The 21,161-nt window shown below is 40.5% G+C and overlaps 1 protein-coding gene and 2 long non-coding RNA genes across 13 annotated transcripts in view; 2 read left to right on the forward strand and 1 right to left on the reverse strand.

Annotated features, from left to right (window-relative positions):
- LOC123510728 overlaps window positions 1-4,539 on the forward strand; it is a 43,133-nt gene extending 38,594 nt beyond the window's left edge. Inside the window, exon 25 of the mRNA XM_045266064.1 lies at window positions 1,961-4,539. Coding sequence (XP_045121999.1) covers window positions 1,961-2,125 — 165 coding nt within the window. The 3' untranslated portion in view covers window positions 2,126-4,539. The remainder of the gene's footprint in view (window positions 1-1,960) is intronic.
- A 1,554-nt stretch (window positions 4,540-6,093) lies between these two features.
- Window positions 6,094-10,776, forward strand: LOC123510875. Its single transcript, XR_006676632.1, has 5 exons — window positions 6,094-6,231; window positions 7,310-7,425; window positions 8,664-8,798; window positions 9,211-9,466; window positions 10,589-10,776. It is a non-coding gene; the product is annotated as an uncharacterized LOC123510875 (long non-coding RNA).
- Window positions 10,777-15,743: 4,967 nt separating this feature from the next.
- Window positions 15,744-21,161, reverse strand: part of LOC123510851 — a 10,636-nt gene continuing 5,218 nt past the window's right edge. The window contains exons 3-5 of one of the 11 annotated variants that reach the window (XR_006676626.1): window positions 19,861-19,942; window positions 16,503-16,960; window positions 15,744-16,189 (exon numbers count right to left, since the gene is read on the reverse strand). This is a non-coding gene — a long non-coding RNA (uncharacterized LOC123510851). Of the gene's footprint in view, window positions 16,190-16,502; window positions 16,961-17,435; window positions 17,458-18,333; window positions 18,358-18,377; window positions 18,514-19,860; window positions 19,943-21,161 lie in introns of those variants that run through there. The other 10 variants (XR_006676621.1, XR_006676620.1, XR_006676624.1 and 7 more) reach the window with 10 other exon arrangements.

Here is a 21,161-nt window from a genome sequence, read left to right on the forward strand (position 1 = left end):
TGGTGTGAGAGTGTTTGGTGACACTTCATGCTCCTTCCTATGTGACAAACACCTTTTTAATCCCTCACATGTCTTGAGTCCTTTTCTCTCTTGGCTTTGTATGAGTGTCTTTTTCCTGTAGCTTTTAATGTCCTGCTCTGTCTTGCCCTGTCTTGTCTTGCCCAGTCTTGTCTTGGAAGGTTCCTAAGATATTTCCTTCCTTCCTTGTTTCTTGTAAGTCTGAGACATTCTCTCCTCTCCTGTATGACACATTGACTATTTCTGAGTTTTTTTCTTTTCCTTGTGCTTGTTTGAGTGTTGCTCAAACAAGTTACCTTTAGTCTGGCTATATATAATCTCCTCTTTCCATTTATCATCTTAGTAAGACTGCTTTCACCTTTTTCATATGAGTGTGTGTGTGAGAAATAGATTATCTTGCACTTTCTGTGTAGAAGGCTGCACATAAAGATTTATTGCTTTTGTGCTGTTGTTGCTTGAATTTGGTTAAGATTAAAACTAAGCACAAAGAGCAGATTCCACAAACTTGAGCATTTCCCTTTCACTTGTGCATAAAAGCATCTGGCGTTTGATGTGACCTTTAGCTCTGTACAAAGCTCCCTTTTTGCTGGTGATTGGGGTGTCTGCCCTGTCCCGGCTGGTGTGTTGGGGCTTGGTTTGAAGCTCTGTGGTATTGAACACTAAGGGAGAGTGAAGGAGTGAAGTGTGTGCTGAGCAATCAACACTGTTTATTTGATTGGTGGCTAAGTAAGTCCTGCCCACACTGTCTGCCTTGGCTTATACTGTGTAATGTTGACCTGACGCTGCCTTTGTCATGATAGCCAGACATAAGCTTTGTGTCCCTGTGGGTGGGGCTTACACCAGGCCTCTTATGTGAATGATGAACTTCCCTGGTATGCATTGGAGTGAATTTGTCTTGTTTTGAAATGTGACTCATACAACTGTGCCATCTGCCAAGACACACTCAGTTGTAATCACTGGCATCACCTTCCCTGCTCTTTCCTTGAAGTTGTACAGATGAACCTAACAGACCAAACTGTACACCACTTGCTTCTCATGCCTTTTTCAAAACTGAACTTCTCTCACCCATACAAGCTTGGAGAGAAGTATACAAGGCAGTGGGACCCAACAGAGTCTTGACATTGCATTGTATTATGTTACTTCCAGTGTGTTTGAGACTGTCTTGGTTGCTTCCTTCCAGAAGTGTCTGCACTCAACACAAATCTTGCATAGTGACTGTGTGTCTTGTGTGTGAAGGCTCGTCAGATGTCACATTTTATAATTTAACAGCATAGTGTACTGAACTAGTTCTTTTTCTTGGTAATAGTTAGGTTTTGAAATGAACTTGATAATTGTGTTGAGATTAAAGTCAGTCCAGTGAAGAGGTAGGCCAGGGAAAACATTGATCCAATATCTTCAGTGAATGCTTGAAGTAAACATTAGCAGTGAAGTAAATGTTGTACCAGAATAAAGAGCATATCAATGTAGTGCTGGCTGGTAATGCTTCCCGTCAGCCTGAGTTTAGTTGTAACCGCAGTGTTCTGGGTAGGGAGGTAATGCTGTCTTTGGAGTGGAGTGGTGTAGTGCATCACGAGTAGCACCGTCAGCTTCCCTTCACTGAGGCAGACTCGATGCACTTGTCAGATGTTCCTTGAAGTCACTGAGCAACAAACTAGACGTTGTTGATTTTTCTGAGTGGATGTTTGATCTGATTTGTGGTGCGTGTCTGAAGAGTGAAAGAAACTTGAGTTTGGAGTAATTTTTCATGATTGCTTGGGGCTCATTTCCATTAATTCTTGTTAGAAAAATTGAATGAAGCAGTGAATCTAACTTACTTTGCTGAGCTTTGCATTAAATAAATAATTGTGTGTGTGTGTGTGTGTGTTGATGCATGTGTGTGTGCACCTTGTTGTGGTGGTGAGGCCTGCACCTAATGACACGTCCTTTCCTCTTTGCTTCTCAGGGGACATTGAGTGAGGAGATGCGCGGGGCGGTGCCCATGATGGCCCCGCCGATGGGTCAGCCTCAGTTCTTTGACCCGTCGCAGTTCAAGCCTTCCCCCGGCACGCCTGTCAACGCGGCCCGGCGCGCTGGTCCTGGCAGGAGATCCTTCCCTGCCAACCGATAGGGGGCATTGCTCCCTCGCTGGGCGGGCTCCTGATAACCTTTGTTATGCTGTGATCCACACCTGTCTCCTATACTAGGTTTTAATTGGATTTTGTTTATCCCGAATATTACAGAGTATTTATTGCATAGACTATATCACTGAAATTTTTGAATCTGATAACAACATTGTATTGAGAGTTATCCTGTAGCATATATATATATACAAATATGTATATGGAGGTGTACCTTCCACGGGGAAAATTTAGTAGAGTTTTTAATTTTGTCAACAGAAATGCATATCTAAATCTAGGATGTTTATAATTGTTATTATTATTATTATTATTATTATTATTATTATTATTATTATTATTATTATTATTATTATTATTATTGTTGTAATTAGTGAGTTGCGGCTAGGGTGTTGAGGGGGACACTGTATGAATGAATCCTTGCTCACTATGCGGCTGGCCATGGCCGGCGGGACTGAGGCAAACAGGGTCCTGGGTAATGAATGCCCTCTTGGTGGTATACAGTCACTCCTCAGGCGATGACACTGGCTCTTAGTAAACACTGGTCACTTCTGTCTTCATCAAAACATTAGCCATAAAAGTGCAAAGTAGTCTTCACGATATTTCATTACTATTATTCTTAGTGTATGGTTGTGGTGGGTTGGATCACCACCTTGTCATTGTCAGTGGTGGTGGCAGTGGTGGTGTGAGTGGCGAGTGGGAGAAGTGTGCTGTAAGTGTGTGTGATGTGATGAGGTGTCTTGCTGTCTGGTTGCAGAGGATTTGGTCACCACCCTTGTTAGTGATGGTGGTGGTGGCGGTGTGAAGGATGAGTGAACGAGTGTGTGAAGTGTGGTGTAGTTTTGCGTGGCATGTGATGTGCAGGGTCTGACTACTGACGGTTATCATCTTTATTGTGACGTGAAGGCTGTGGGTGGTGTGGCGTCTCCCAACCCTTGCTGCTCCTAGGCTGTAATAGAGAAGTGGACTGTGTATACTTAACACTTACATTGGAAAGGTTTAGGCTGTGTTGAGTTCGTCTTCTTTCATTGTAGAGATGATTCCAGATGGGAGGGAGTGCCGACCTGCAGCTCTTGTGCCACTCTTCAGCTTGTGTTCCTTGTTGCTTCAGTAGCCTTACTTAATTCACACCTGTATTTCATTTAACAGACAAATACGTACCAGTGGTAGTAGTGGACATATTCTACAGTGCAATTTTATTATAATGCATATATTGTTACAGAGATTATTCTTTATAGGGGGAGCCAAACTTCTATCACTTTGTAACTCCAGATTTTGTGAAGAGTTTGAAGGGGAACTGCAGATAACAATGCTCGGGTGCTGTGCCCATCACATTCACGTGTTGCAATATGAAGGTGCAGGTGTCATTGGTGTTGTGCAAGTTGTCAGTGCTCAGAGAGGTGTTGTAGGTGTAACGGAAGTAGTGAGTGTTTAGTGGGATTACGATGGTGGCGTTGAAGCATTGCTGTGTTGCCTGGAGAGCTGTCACAAAGAGGAGTGGTGAGGCCCACCCTTGGTGGCGAGGGACGTTATCTCCCCGGCAATATGCGTAGTGATATTAACGAACGCAGAACACTAAAGGAAAAAGAAATTGGTGCTTGTGATAGAAAATGGCTTAACTATGCAACTCCATAATTAAAATGCTAATGGGATTTTTTTCATTGGAAGCTTCTTGAGACTTTTAACATTTGTTCCAGTTGCGTAGGCCGTTTTAATGCCATTGCTCTGTGGGACTGTGGAAGGTTGCAGCGGAAGTCTGAGCAAGGCAGCAGGTGCATGAAAGGCAGTGGAAGGCTGCTGCTGCTGCCGCTGTTGTAGGAGGAGGGCAGGCATGAGGTGCTTCTCCTTGGGTGGGGGAGAGTTTCATATTTTATACCTTAAGTAAAGTTGCTCTCAAGGTGACTAATGGTGAGTTTTTATACGGGATTCGTGATATGAGGTTATCGTGAGTTTCCCAACAGCATAGATGAATGGCGTCCTCCGATGAGTCAGGCTGTGAGGCGGATTTGTTTCCCACAGACTAGCTCACCCACCCTCCCTCCCTCCCACCCTCCTGCTCCTTGGTTTTGACTGTTATCACCCCCACCCTACCCCATTATTATTATTCCTGTAAGAGAGAGATTCTATAGGACTGTCTGGTTAATGTATAAATTCACACAGGAACCAGAGATGTACCTTGATGATTGTGGTGAGGAGAAAGGGAGCACCAGCTGGGCCCTGAGGCTGCGGGAGGCTGGTGTAGAGGCGTCACTTGAGTGTTAACATTATTTTCCCTCCCGTGCGAGTGTTGATCAGCATGGCCAGTGTGCTTCCTTTCCCCACAGTAGTTATTCAAGGCTGGTATGGGTATATTTAATATGTTTTGTGTACATATTGATATAGTAAAATATACATGGTTCCCTTCATACTCCTGCTTGTTCATACCCTAGTGAAGAAACTTTATGCTAATAGTTTAATAAAGTTGTAAATTAATCTCTCTCTCTCTCTCTCTCTCTCTCTCTCTCTCTCTCTCTCTCTCTCTCTCTCTCTCTCTCTCTCTCTCTCTCTCTCTCTCTCTCTCTCTCTCTTGTTCATACCCTAGTGAAGAAACTTTATGCTAATAGTTTAATAAAGTTGTAAATTAATCTCTCTCTCTCTCTCTCTCTCTCTCTCTCTCTCTCTCTCTCTCTCTCTCTCTCTCTCTCTCTCTCTCTCTCTCTCTCTCTCTCTCTCTCTCTCTCATTAATCTTCTTTTCCATACCTTGTTCTCTTCCTCATGGTTCCCTTCATACTCCTGCTTGTTCATACCCTAGTGAAGAAACTTTATGCTAATAGTTTAATAAAGTTGTAAATTAATCTCTCTCTCTCTCTCTCTCTCTCTCTCTCTCTCTCTCTCTCTCTCTCTCTCATTAATCTTCTTTTCCATACCTTGTTCTCTTCCTCTTCCTCTTTCTCCTGAAAAGGTAAGGACGATTTAATATGAAGTGAACTTAAATAAATAAAATATATCAAGAAATGCTTTTAACTTCCCACTGATATGAAATTGTGTTTGATATACGCTTCAATAGTGAACTGTCTCGTCTATCTTTAAGCTCTGAAGATGTCTAAGTAGTGATAGGAGGTGGTTTTGGAGTGTCTAGTTGAAATATTAAGCCAGAACTCACTTAACAGCTATTCAATCTTAGCTACACATCCTTGCCCTTATAAGATCTTGGGCTACACATCCTTGCCCTTGTGAAATCCTTGGCTACACATCTTTCCCTTTGTAAAATCCTTGGCTACACATCCTTCCCTTGGTAAAATCCTTGGCTACACATCCTTCCCTTGGTAAAATCCTTGGCATCCTTCCCTTGGTAAAATCCTACACATCCTTCCCTTGGTAAAATCCTTGGCTACCCATCCTTCCCTTGGTAAAATCCTTGGCTACACATCCTTCCCTTGGTAAAATCCTTGGCTACACATCCTTCCCCTTGTAAAATCCTTGGTTACACTTCCTTCCCCTTGAAAAATCCAGTGGCGGATCCAGTATCAAAATTTACGGGGGGAGTGTTGAGGGTGGGTTAACCTGAATTCCTGTACCCCTTGACATTGGTGGTGAGCCTTACCAGTTGGGGGTTTGAGGCTCCCGAGACATTCATCGAAAATTTAGCAATCTTGATGGCATTTTTAAGCTATATATAGAAGTATTTCAATGTTATAAAAGCAATAATAATGTACTAATATAACTTCATAATTATATTAGTTTTGTTCAATGAAAATAATTAGTAGCATTTTTGGAAGGCAGTTTCCTGTTATATATTCATTCCAGGTAACATTCTTAGATCCATACTTTTGTGATATTTGAAACAATGCGAGAGTTTTAAAACAGGAAGAATAAAAGAGATGGAAAGATGGAATAAGGAAACGAGAGAGTTAAGGATTAAGACACCAATTATTATGCATACATACATACACCGTTAAAATTGCTCCTTACACACACACACACACACACCAGTTGATTTCCTGAAAGAGTAGAGTTAAGTCGTTAACAGCACCGCCGGTACACCCAAACACCACAGTACCACCACACACACACACACACATTTCCTGCACCAAGCTCAAGCAGCACTACTGAATTAAGGTCAGTGGAGTGGTGCCATGGTGGGCGGGTGACGGGGCGGCTTCACCCCAGTCCACCTGACAGCTTGGCCATAACACACTCCTCCTCTTACTGTCGGGTCTCACTGGTCATATGGGTAGTTTTTGAGGTCATTGCTTTATTTATTTATTTATTGTTTTTGTTTTTGTTACGCGTAAGAATGTGAAACAATTGTAAATTTAGGAAAGTAGCGAAGGGTAAACAAACAGTCGGTCAGCTTAGGCCGTAGGCCTTAGGGAAAGACAGGTCGTCTCTTATCAGGTATTATTGCCGTCATTTCTCACACATTGTAAGCCAAACATGGCTCAGAGTGGAGCCACCTGCCCATCATTACATCACATCATATCGTATAGACTCGACATGGCCTAATTTTGTGATGAGAGGCAAGATGGCCGCTCCGCCAGCCAGCCGGATTTTATATTTTCTATTTTATTTGTTTACATTTCTGCTTCACGGTCTAACTTGTTGTAGAATGCCTCAAAAGAAAGCGCAGACTCTGTAAAATGTGTTGAAATACTCGCCAAGTGAAAGTAGGTGGATGTTTTAGCAGTGTTAAAATTGAAATGTTTTTATACTTTTACTATAGTTGATTTACATATCTCTTTTAAAACTAGTTAGGCTGGAGATGTTTTGATGTTTTGAAAATTAGTTAAAGTATTTATCAAGTCATAAAATAGCAATCATTCGGCCGTGGCTTTGTTTTTTCTATAGGTCATTTTTCAAATTATTTACGTAATTTAGTCTCCCCTGTTCGCGTTCTCTCTGATGACCACAGCCCAGATAACTCATCATAGCCCCGGGCTGGCGCCACTCTTCCAATTCCCAGTTCGTCATTATTTTGTCTAATATCTTGTGTTTTTTGTGTGTTTTCGTGTGTTTTTAGGCTCAGATGTGTAGGCAGTAGCAGTAAAAGGAAGAAAAAAGGAGAAATAAAGGAAAGTAAGGAGGAAAGAAGGAGAAAGAGAGTAGTAAGAGGAGCAGCTGTCAAGCCACAATACTTGACTCTCCCTCCAGTTCCTCAATATTTTGCCTAATATTTAGTGTTTTGATGTGTTTCTAGGCTCAGGCGGGTAGATGGAAGCAATAGAAGAAAGGAAAAAGGATAAACAAATGAGGGTGAAGAAGAGAGGAAGAAGGGAAGCAAAGGTGGAAGAGGAGCCAAGCCATAGTATTTAGGTAAGTCTCCCTTGTAATCTTGCCGTTCTTTATAATACATTTTGGTATTTTTAGTATAATTGGAATGTTTTAAGTGTGCTTGATAGTGTTGTAGGGTATTATAAATGTGTTTTAAGTTAATTTTGTGTGTTTTCAGTGTGTAATAGATGTTTTAGGTATTTTTACGAGTATATGGTGCGTTTGCCGTTTGGGGGCATTTTAAAGTATTATATGGTGTTCTTTGTGTGTGTTGGGTTAGTTTTGAGTCTTTTAAGTTCTTTGGGTGTGTGTGGGAATGATTTTGATGTTTATTAGGTGTTTCTAGTGAGTTTTTTGTGTGTTTGTTGGCATTTTGCGGTGTTGCATGGTGTTTTGGGATAATTTTGAGTGTAAGTTGTTGAGTGTGTCTTGGGTGTGTGTGCCGGTGGTTCTATGTTTACTGGGTGTTCCTAGTGAGTTTTGCGTGTGTTTATTGGTATTTTGAGTTGTTGCATGGTGTTTTGAGTGTGTTTTGGGTTAAATTTGAGTGTTGCAAGTAGTTTGGGTGTGTGGGGTGCTTTTTCTGGGGTGGGGGTGGGTGGTTGGTATTGGTGTATATTGTGTTTCTAGCGAGTTTTAATAAGTGTTTGTTGATATGATAATTGGTGTGTTTTATGGTTTATTTTGTGTTTTGTGTGAGTTTGATGTGTTTTGGACGTATTATGTGTGGGTTTGAGTGTATGCAGTGTGTAAAATAAGCGTGGTCGCAGTATTACAGAAAGATCGGTAATGAGCTCTGATCGCTACGAGTACCACCGAGAGTGAGAGGCTAACCCGCGCACTCATGGTGGTCCCGTTTGTGTGTGTATTTACCTAGTTGTAGTTTTACAGGGCCTGGGCTTTATGCTCGTGTGGCCCCGTCTCCATATCTACACTTATCCAATCTTACTTTAAAAGTATGCACACTCGTTGCAGACACTACTTCTTCATTTAAACTGTTCCACGTCTCAATAGATCTCTGCGGGAAACTATATTTTTTAATATCTCTCAGACATCTTCCTTTTCTCAGCTTTTTACTATGCGATCTTGTGCTTCGGATGTCATATTCTTCCCTCAGGATCAGTTTCTCATTATCCACTTGGTCCATTCCAGTGTATGTGTGTGTGTGTGTGTGTGTGTGTGTGTGTGTGTGTGTGTGTACTAGATAAAATACAGGCTCTCACACACTCCTACCACGCAAACTTCCTGCCATGCCCATCACTGCTCTGTCCCACACACAGCGCTACTCCATGCCCATCCACCCTGTCGCGCTGTGCTCACCACCACAGCCAGGAAGCCACCGTGCACCGTGCGTGGTGCTGCACACAGGGCGAGGCTACGTATGGGTCCGCCACCCTCCATAGTCCATAGTGAAGGTAAGAGAGAGAGAGAGAGAGAGAGAGAGAGAGAGAGAGAGAGAGAGTGAGTTGAACGGTATAAGACGGCGTGTAATAGAATTAACAATTAAATTTCTTGGTATCAAGTTTTCCCGCCTTTTCTTAGGTGTAAACTTTTTCTATTCTGTAATAAGTGAAATGTGTAAGTGTTGCATTCCTCTTGTTTTATTACGTATGATTAATGATAACAGCTGGCACCTTCCTTGACTCATATTAATGTTTACTATAGTACACATGCATCTTTCAGCCAGCCTGTCTTTATCATGATTGAGCCAGACACCGTCCAAAAAGTGTTTATTCTTGTTGTAGTTTGGCCGTATTTTTCCTCCGTCTCGCGCCGGTATACTATTAGGGTAGCTTATATTTAATAAATCTGGTGTGTCCTTTTCAGAGCTGGTGCACATTGCTATAAAGAGAGGACTCCGTTGCAAGGCAGGCTTTAACCTTGGGAAAACTGGCAATTTTATCCCACATCTGGATTCAGCAAGTCCAGGCTGCACTACAACAAAACGATAAAAGCGTTTAAAGGCTCTGACAGCTCCGTGACTCCGTCGCGCCGTCCATGGACTCGATTGCGTCAGCCCCGTCATGTTTTCCGCCTTCCTCGCCGTCTCAGTTGTCACGCAGCCCCCTGACTCACCACGCAGGTAAATGAGAGACTAATTACTTCTCAGGCTCCTCAAGTAACAGTTGTCATGACGGATACAAGAGAGGAAGTTAGGAAAAGATAAGGTTGGCCTCCCGCCAACTGTGTTTGCATGTATCCTCGTGTTTGTACACAGCTGTACCTTTTTACGTGAGGGAAAACTGGCCAAAGGCAACATAAAGCTATTAAAAAGCTCCATTTAGTTGCCAGTCCCCTTACAGGTCTTAGAGGATTAGCCTCCCCAAAAAAAAAAAAAAAAAAGTCTTGAAGCCTTCCTCCTAAAATGAAATCAAGTAGGTAAATGTTTAGCATCTGTCCTTGTCAGCAGCGCATGACACGCTGCGTGTTGTGGTTGCACAGTACACACACTACTTACCACCTAGTATGTATTGGACACTCACTCTTAATTCACGTCTAGTAGGTAGACTAACAATTTTTTTTTTTCGCCGCACGGTGGCCTATTACTGACTCCTACTGATGCTTTTGGAAATGAGCACATCACACCAAAAGCAGTTATTATATCGTATTAAGTTTACGTTAGGTTAGATTAGCTTATGTTAGTTTAGATTTAGGGTTAGGTTAATTTATATTTAGTTTGTCTTAGTTGAGTTGGTCAGAGGAACCAAAATAGACCAAATTTTGCATTTGCTGAGAAGGTCTTAAGGAGACAAATGGCAAACAAAGGGCCTCTTGTCATTATTTACCACAAGATAGCAAGAGGTGCAACATTCCAACAGTGAAGAAAAGGATTAAGACAGTCAGTCAGAGGAGAGGAGATGAAATGACAAAAAGCTTTTGATTCCACCCTATCTAATAAAACTGTGTGAGTGGAACCACCTCATACATGTGAAGGATAATCCATACATGGGCAGATAAGACCCTTGTACAGAGTTAGCAGTCAGGAGTGTAAGAAAAACAAGTGAAGACAACTCAGACACCTAACTTCATACAAGCTGTTTTAGTAAGAGTTGAGATGTAAAGCATCCAGTTTAGGTTATAAGCAAAGGACAGACCAACCATGAATGATTCTCTCTCTCTCTCTCTCTCTCTCTCTCTCTCTCTCTCTCTCTCTCTCTCTCTCTCTCTCTCTCTCTCTCTCTCTCTCTCTCTCTCTCTCTCTCAGGGACATGAGATTTCAGTGATGAAGTTTGTGGTGGAGCATGTGAGTAAGGATTGAGGATGGCTAGGCAGGCTGGGATGGTCTCCCCGGCCACCCTGATAGTATCCACACCACTCCACTCTCCCTTATTTCCACCGAGGGACACAGTGCACCTCATCTCACGCAGGTAAGTTTGTGTACCTGTACGTGTGTGTGTATTTACCTAGTTGTATTTACCTAGTTGTAGTTTTACAGGGCCTGGGCTTTATGCTCGTGTGGCCCCGTCTCCATATCTACACTTATCCAATTTTTCTTTAAAACTATGTACACTCTTTGCTGACACCACTTCCTCACTCAAACTGTTCCAAGTCTCAACACATCTTTGCAGGAAACTAAATTTTTTAACATCTCTCAGACATCTTCCCTTCCTCAGTTTCTTACTATGCGATCTTGTGCTTCTAATGTCATATTCTTCTCTCAGGATTAGTTTCTCATTATCCACTTGATCCATTCCGTTAATCAATTTATAAACTTGTATCAGATCCCTCTCTCTCTCTCTGTTCCAGGGTTGGTAGATCCATAGCTTTTAGTCTCTCCTCATATGTCATCCCTTTAAATTCTGGAACCATTCTTGTAGCCATTTTTTGTAGTCTCTCCAATTTCCTTATGTGTTTCTTTTTATAGGGGGTCCACACAACTCCTGCATATTCCAATCTAGGTCTTATTTTAGTACTTATCAATTTCTTCATCATTTCTTTGTCCATGTAGTGAAATGCTAATCCAATATTTCTTAGCAAATTATACGTCTCTCTGAAAATTCTATCAATATGGCTTACCGGTTGACTTTTCTTCCACTGTCACTCCCAAGTCCTTTTCCTTTTTTACTTTTTCTAGTTCTACTCCATCTCCCATCTTATAGATTCCCACTGGTTGTCTTTCACTTTTTCCCATTTCCATGACATGGCTTTTGTCCACATTGAATTCCATCTCCCATTTTTTTACTCCATTTCCAGATATTGTTTAAGTCTTCCTGTAGTATTTCACAATCCTCTTTTTGTTTAATGACTCTGCACAGTTTCACATCATCCGCAAACAGATTTATGTAGCTGTTCACTTCCTCCGGCATGTCGTTTATATATACGAGAAAAAGTATTGGCGCCAATACTGACCCCTGTGGCACTCCGCTGTCTACTGTTCTCCACTTGGACTTCATATCTTTAACTATCATCATTATTTCTCTCCCCCTCAAGTAATTTTTCATCCATCTCAATGTGCTTCCTTTTAAGCCACCCTTCTCCTCTAACTTCCATAGTAATCTTTCATGTGGCACTTTATCAAATGCCTTTTTTAGATCTAAATAAATACAGTCAACCCATCCCTCTCTCTCTTGTACTTTATCAACTATTCTAGAGTAGAAACTCAATAAATTTGTTACACATGACTGACCTTTTCTAAAACCAAATTGGCTATTTGATAATAATTTGTTGTCTTCAAGAAACTCAATCCATTGTTTCTTTATTATTCTTTCACACATCTTGCATATTACACTAGTTAGTGATACCGGTCTGTAATTTAAAGGTTCTTCCTTCCTTCCACTCTTATATATGGGAACCACCTCAGCTCTTTTCCATTCCACTGGCACTGTTCCATTTTCTATTGAGCATTTTATGATGTTGTATATAGGACTTGCTAGTTCTTCCCTACATTCTTTCAGTATTCTGCCTGAGACTTCATCCGGTCCCATTGCCTTTTCCTCATCTAGTTCCGTCATCAACTTTTTTATTTCAAGCTTGGTTACTTTAATCTCTTTCATATGGACAGTCTCTCTATTACCCTGTGGTCTTTCAAATTTGAATTCCTTACTAAAGACCTCATGAAATTTACTATGTAACAGTTCTGCCATGCTTTTTGGGTCTTCCACCATGTGTGTGTGTGTGTGTGTGTGTGTGTGCTCTAATACAAGAGTTAACCAATACTCTAAATCCTTCACACCTTTCTCTAGTAAACTCCTGAACTCCCTGCCTCCTTCTGTATTTCCATCTTCCTACCACTGGACATCTTTTAAGAGGAAGGTGTCAACACATTTGTCCCTGTCCTTTGGCTAATTCTGTACCAATCTTTTAGTGAACTTGCAATTCAAGTGGGCCTTTTTTGAAACTTTTGTTGCCCTTGGCTGGTTTCTCTCTTGCATAAAAAAAGATTGTGTGACTTTGCTTGGCTGGGTTTTTTATATGCCTTGGTGTACCACAAATGTGATTACAAGTGAGCAGTTTTGACAGTTTCAGATTGATAAGATGATATGAAGGTAAATGATTGCTAAACATGAACTTTTGTTGACTCCTTTCTTTTGTTGTAGGCTTTGGAGGTCCAGTGGCACACTGCACACTGCACACTGCTTGCATAAACGTGTGTGCAGAGTGCGAGACTGAGAGTGGCAAGGATGGAGGATGCTTGAAGACAGAGAGGGGCAAGGATGGAGGATGCTGCAACATTCACAGCATCATTGGTTCATGCTTTCTTGTATTGTGGAAAGTAGTGCACACAGTTTTGACTGAAGGATTGTATGTCATCACTCATATTGATAGATTGTGACATTGTGTTGACCTTTGTGCATCAAATCACTTCATTACATGTCAGTGTATATTTAGCTACAAGGAGTAACGGTTTGTGAGATTTGCAATGTGTAAAAAGTGACTTGTAAGAAATCTTGCATTATGAAGATTTGTTTAAAGGTGTTTGTTTATCAGAATGATCTAGTTGTGTCAGTCTAAACAGTCCAGACTGTACAGACATGAACCATTGGCCATTGCTCTTCCTGCACAAGGAATTTCAGTCATCACTGTAAGGTGTGTGTGTGTGTGTTTGTGTGTGCAGCTTTGTGGGCAAGTGTGTCAGTCATTCTTTGATGTCAGTGTCTTTCAATTAGGGAAAAATGTTGTGTGTAATTAGGTTTATATACATCTTTGAGTGAGACTGTTCAAACTGATTAAATAGTAAATTTGTCAACTTTGTAGAGCTTTGCCATCACTGTTCTGTGCAAGATTTTGGGGCCGTATTCTGCAAACTGTCATAGCTAATGACATGATGGTAAGAGACCAAATGGTGCATTTTAGACACAATTCCCTCTGTGACAGGCTCTAACCTTGTGACTTGCCATAAGTGCCAGGACAGGGTTCAACATGGTGGGGCTTGGCTGTGTATACCATAGCATCATCCCCGACAGTTTTTGATATTGATTAATGATAAATATCTGTAGTGATGACTAAATAGTGTCTTTCTTTGATGCAGAAACTTACCATTAGAGACAGCTGCCAAGACAGGCATCATCATCAAACAAACCTTGCCCTGCGTGTCCTGCATGTGTCGTGTGTTGTGTGTCGGTGTAATCTTCTGTTTGTCGTTTCTCTTGTCTGGATACACAGTGTAACTATTCCCAAAGTTGTAATATAATGTCAAAATAATTTAAATTGTTGAAAATTATGTCAAGGAGCTATTTCTTTGTATTCATATATAAAGTTGACAAGTAAACATTGAGTGAGACTTGAGGCTGACTGTGTAGAATGCGGCCCCAGAATGACGGTCTGTGTTTTGTATATTTATGGTGACAATGTAGTGTTGCAAGGGACAACATGCTGTTTGAGAGCAATGCCATTGTGAAATGCTTAAGAAATAATTTTAGAGTTGAAAGTTCCTCCTAGACTTTTACAATGAAAATGGTCTCAAAATACTATTAGAACTTGTAGTTACTAGCAATGAAAATGCTCTCAAAATACTACTCTTATGTTCATTGGTTTTGTTATATTATACAAGTGTATGGATGGCAATGATAGGTGGAATGAGGTAGACTTGTTCACACAGGGACTGCTGCCATGTATGTGCAAGACTCATAGTAATGATAGGTGGAATGAGGTAGGCCTGTTCATACAGGGACTGCTGCCATGTTTGTGCAGGCCTCATGGCTTGCAACTCTCATTTTGCTCTCTGTAATACTTTTGAAATCAATCTCAGAGTAATGTAATACTTGAAAAAATTGTCTGAAGTTGATTGAAAATTGCATAAATTATTCTAAGTTAAAAATGTAGAAAGTGTCAAATGTTGTGCAAATTCTGCTTTTCCACAAAAAATTATTCTAAGTTGAAAATTGTTAAAAATTCTGCTATTCCATTGTAAAAATCATTCCAAGTTGAAACTACTAAAAATGATTCTTGTTAAAAATTGTACAAATTCCACTGTTGAAAATTTTGGTAGAGTTTTCAGAGATTAAAAATTGTTGTACAAATTCTGCTATTCCGCTGTAAAAATTATTCTAAGTTGTAAAAATTGTACAAATTCTGCTATTCTGCTGTAAAAATTAGTCTAAGTTGTAAAAATTGTACAAATTCCACTGTAAAAGTTATTCTAAGTTGAAAATTTTGGTAGAGTTTTCAGAGATTAAAAATTATTGTACAAATTCTGCTATTCCGCTGTAAAAATTAGTCTAAGTTGTAAAATTCTGCTATTCCGCTGTAAAAATTATTCTAAGTTGTAAAAATTGTACAAATTCTGCTGTAAAAGTTATTCTGAGTTGAAAATTTTGGTAGAGTTTTTCAGAGACTTGTGTAAAATGTGTTTGTTGATTGAAAGGGAAGGAAAGGAGACTCTTCGTTTTATTTTTCACCCAAATACACATCTGGTCTTTCTCCGGAGACTCTTCGGAGTATTTATGACTTAGCACAGTTTTTTCGGCAGTTTTGTGGGGGATTTCAGCATTTTTTTTGCTTTTTTGGGCATTTTTTGGCAGTTTTGTGGGGGATTTCAGCATTTTTTTTGCTTTTATGGGTTTTTTCAGCAGTTTTGTGGGGGATTTCAGCCTTTTTTGCTGCTTTTTTGGGCATGTTTCCCAGCATTTTGGGCAGTTTTCTGACTATTTTCTGCTACTTTCCAGTTTTTTTAAGCATTTTTACTGCCAATTGGCTGGTCATCTTCATTCAGGCTTTATTTAATTTTAAAGCTTGAAAGATTTGAAAACATTGTATATATGGTTTTGTGTAAACTAATAAATAGTAGAAAGATTTTAACTATCTAGGTTGTGGCTCCTCCATAAGCAAGCTTCACATTACTTATTAGGTTTACCTCGTGATCAGATCAGGTGTTTTACAAGATCACCTAAATGAAAAAAGTAATCATGGAAACGATCAAATTTTCTTAATCATGATTTATTACGAGTTGTAACACACCAGTTATGTGGGTACACAACAGAACACAGGAATAAACATTACATGTGTGGACACACCCACATTAGATGGAAGGAATGACATCAAAAGAGTAATTGGCAAAATGTATTGGTTATGTGCATGCATACATTCACATTAGACTAGGAATAATAACATTACAAGAGTGACTGGCAACATGTATTGTTAAATCAGATGAAGCGAGGCAGTCTGTCCTCCCTCCCTGGATGGCTCCGTGTGTTGTCAGACACTTGGAGTCTGTGACACTCCAAGAGGAGCCAGTTTCCTGCCGCAGGTTGAGGGTTGTTCTCCCTCCCTGGATGGCTCCGTGTGTTATACAACAGCTGGCGTCTTTCTTGACGTAGGTTGGGGATTGTTAGGACACACTGGTTTGGTTCTCCAGTAGTGGCAGGACCTGAAAGAAACGTAATTACATTTTAATTATGAACCTTCGTCCTCAAATGTAGGCTAGGTGTGGTGTGGTGCGAGTGCCCGGTTACAGGTTTTGTGCATTCCATTTTGCTCACGGAACATTGATTTGTAAAGGTTATCTCCAAACCTCCCTCCCCCCAAAAAAAAGTCATTTCAACCGTTCCCGTCGTTCTGTTCTGATTACGAACCTTAGGAGTTCTGCTTCCGTCAGCCTCGTTACATTACCTTACCACCAAGACCAAACAATACCTGATAACTTACGCCTACAAAGCAAGTTTAAACTGCCCTGCCCATACCTGTGCCGGACCGCACGCCTCCGCGGTCTGCGTCCTCTTCTGAAGAAGCAGACCTACTTGAGGTGGACTGCTACCACATGGGACACCGATGAGGAGCAGCAACAGAAGGCCAGGCTTCTCACACTTGGGCGGGTACAGGTCAGACTCGAGCGCCGCTGTGGCTGACGAGTTCCCTTAGGTAGACCGATGTGGCTCCAAGTGGGTAGAGCGTAGATGTAGGGACCCCGGTGACAAGACTAGTGGGTAGAGCGTAGATGTAGGGACGCCGGTGACAAGACTGTAGTGGGTAGAGCGTAGATGTAGGGACGCCGGTGACAAGACTGTAGTGGGTAGAGCGTAGATGTAGGGACGCCGATATCAAGACTTCTGACGGAATGTGCTCCATCGCCTGAAGGACTGACGCCCGATGTTTCGAGGTGGGCGGCATGACCAGACGTTCTTCCTTGTATACACTGCTGCTGCAACAAAGTTACCAATCGTCAATCAAACATCCTTCAACTGTGTCATTAAAGTCTATTTGCCAACACCAAGACCTTTTCTATGATACTGGGACAAATTGCACAGTATGATCTGACTAGCCTCAGGTTAACTACAACTGCGTACACTTAAGGACTAGGGTAGTGCTGTACCTAGTATGTACACAACACGCCAAACTTATTACTCGATTGTTCCTACACAATCGATTGTTCCTACACTTACTGCACCAGACAAGTGGCAATCAACCAAAGACCTGCATTCAGAAACATTACTTTTTGAAGTGCAACATGTGGGGTGCCGTGACGTTTCATGCGAGACGTTTCAGAGCACTAATATTTGGTTTGATGCTTAACATTAATGGTCCACTGGTTCACAGCACATACGAAACTGTGGCAGAGACGTCACGGCACCCAAAAACTCCCTCAACGCAATATCCCACTAACCTAACAACCCTACCTGGTGTCACCCTCTCTGGTGCACCCACTCCCAACAACAACGGGTTATCCTCCCCTCACACTTCCTGGTGAAGGACCCTATGTAAGCCTATTTCACCCATTTCAGAGTTCCACAGTCAGTTTTGCATTAACACTTAAGAATGCCCAGATATTTCTAAAGAAAGCTGGGTAATCGCAGACCAATGTTCACGCTCCCTCCATCTCGAGTAGGAACGAAGCGGCACGAAGCGGCGATACACTAAAAGTCACGCGCTCGAAATAGATAAGAATCCAAGGGAAGGGAGGTGTTCAAAACGCTTCAGGTAGCATTATCTACTGCTCGTATCGTTACACACAATGCCACATAGTAGCAACAAACTCCGGAGCTTGATACAACTAAATCTGAACACACGACACTAAAAGGAAATAGTTGAAATACGAAAACTCCAACACGTAGCTCATACCAATGTTCGTGACAGATGGCCTACCTCTGCGCCACCGTTCAGTGAGAAGCAGAGATCCACTAAGGGAGACTAACAGCCACTAAAACCACTTTGCAGCCTTGCTATCAATGCACACCCAAGCCACGGAGTTCAGCATGTACTGCGCTCAACACGTTACGAGGGCGCTTACCATTAAAGGAACACTAACGCATTTCATTACAGATTCAGCATTATGAAACCGCAAATTTATTTTAAGAACTACACTACAGACAGTTCCACGAAATGCCAAGCAACACTAACTATCCTCTGCAACACTTCCTATCCTCTAAACACAGCAGGCAACACTTCCTATCCTCTAAAACACAACAGAGAACTTTGAAATAGCCCAGTCCATGAAAAAAAAAAAAAAAAAAAAAAGGTCCTTCACTACACACGCGCGTATACACTAACATCAACACACTACAGTATCTAACATACCTTCCTGACCTACAGCAACAATGCCACAAGAGAACGACACAGACCAACACACAAAACCTACCAAGTCACTCGCATCGCGGTAAAGCGGTGGACAGACACGTGGACACACGTCTTACCTCCACAGCGCCTACAGAAGAGATCGCTCCCTTCTTCCTCCTTGCTTTCCGCTTTACCTCCTCCACCTACTCCCCCCCCTCCTCCCTCCCTTGTTTACAATAGACCCACTTAATGACTAACTAACCACTCTCGTTGATCATCGTTCTATATAAGCATTGTTCCCTCTTGTCTAGGCCGGTGGTGGCCCACGAAGGTCCCAAACCTCCTCAATCACGTGACATTCCTTTATATAGCTTTATGTCTAGCCATTTATCTATCTTTCTATCTAACTATCTATCTATCTATCTATCTACCTAACCTACACACACACACACACAGACACATATATATATATATATATATATATATATATATATATATATATATATATATATATATATATATATATATATATATATATATATATATATATATATATATATATATATATATATATATATATATATATATATATATATATATATATATATATATATATATATATATATATATATATATATATATATATATATATATATATATATATATATATATATATATATATATATATATATATATATATATATATATATATATATATATATATATATATATATATATATATATATATATATATATATATATATATATTATATATATATATATATATATATATATATATATATATATATATATATATATATATATATATATATATATATATATATATATATATTATATTATTATATATCCTTTCTATTATTATTATTATTATTATTATTATTATTATTATTATTATTATTATTATTATTATTATTATTATTATTTATTATTATTATTATTATTATTATTATTATTATTATTATTATTATTATTGTTATTACTTTTTATTGGTATTACTATCATTATTATTATTATTGTTATAATTACTATTATTGCTATTATTATCATTATCACTATCATTGTTAACATTATTATCATTACTATTATTATTATTATTATTATTATTATTATTATTATTATTATTATCATTATTATTATTGTGAGGACATTGCACGTAGCTACGGTACATATATCCAGCTGTCAAATTCCTGAAATGTCAAGACACATAATCCTTTAACCAGCCAAACGGACGTATCCACATTTTGCTGCACTAATAATGAAGCACGTAGGCCTACAGGCATGACGCCTAAATAATATTATTATCATAATGATATTATAGAAAACATTTTGATGGATCAGACCTTCCAAGTCCTGTAACTGTAATATTTGATTGTGGTCAGTATCTATCTATCTATCTATCTATCTATCTATCTATGCAGGATTATCCAATGCTGAGTGTGTGTGTGAATTATTTAGGCGAGTATTCTCTTTCCTCTGAGCCAGGTGGGATTATTCTGTGCCATTCCTCAAATTGTTAAAGTTACTCACAGGATTTAAAAGTCGAAAGGGAAACTTTGATTGCTCGTTGTCCAGTTATTGTCCTTAGCGAAGTGACTGAACTGCGCCACCACTGAAAGAAAACACAAAACACAGGTAAATATGTTACTTTGTTACAACACACACACACACACACACACACACACACACACACACACACACACACGTAAGGATGATGGGATAAAAATGTAACAACTGACACTACAACTACCATTGTTATTACTGCAACTACATTTGAACATCTGAATATTTACCAATGACTAACAATGACAACGTGGCAGTTCGTATAATGTATAAACAATAACATCGATGTAATATAACCTTAGTTAGCTTTTTTTCAGGCAAAATAATGAATATCAATGAGCTGGTGTGGAATGTGGCAGGAGGCAACAGAGATTGTGTGTTTGATACCTCGTGCTGGCATTAAGACTTTACAAATTTTGTGGGTCACTTCACACAATTTGCACCACTCTGGTTTGTCAAGTTGTTCGAGAAGTCATGTGATGGAAAGTTTTGTATTCCATTCTTACTTGTTTGAATACATTAGGGTAGCAATAGTTAGTTTAGTACAACAACAACAACAACAACAACTACAACTCCAACACGTACCGACACAGACACACACAGACACGTACATACACACATGCAAAGATGAGGATCAGAACACACGTACAAGTCCTACAAGGTCCTACAAGTCGTGGTGTGCCTCCGGTCCGTCCCCTTCACTCCTCCGCCGAGAATTAATGACTTGCCTCGTTTAGCACTAATAACGAGCTCTTAAATACCGTGGGTTTAGGCGGCTTGCAGTAATCACTGAGTCCCGCTGATTAAGTCGAGAAGGTTAGGGCAGCCAAGTAGGAGACTCACACGCTTCCCACTCCCTTCGACGTTTCTCATTTATCTTCGTTCAGCCTTAGTTTCGCAGGCCAAGGGGGCGGTCCGGGCGCGGGGGGGGGGAAGGGGAGTGTCCCGCTACATTCTCCAGGGCCTCACACAGCCTACCCTCACTCCGGGGAGGAGTTGTGGCTGGAGATGCTAAGGCTGGCTGCAGTGTGTGTCTGTGTGTCTGTGTGTCTGGCATGGCGACAGAGGGCTCCCAGCGAGGCTGCCGAGGCGGGGCTTAACCATCTGCAATGTGTCCATCACAAGCGATTATAACCACTAGTCAGCGAGACTCAATGACTTAATTACCTTGCTTTACGAGCCCCCGTGCAGCCGCCTCCGCCGCCACCTGCCTGCCAGCGCCCACAGTCTGTCAGCCCGCCCACCAGCCACACAGGCACCTCCCCCCA

Source organism: Portunus trituberculatus, chromosome 30 (assembly GCF_017591435.1).
Source record: "Portunus trituberculatus isolate SZX2019 chromosome 30, ASM1759143v1, whole genome shotgun sequence".
NCBI lineage: Eukaryota > Metazoa > Arthropoda > Malacostraca > Decapoda > Portunidae > Portunus > Portunus trituberculatus.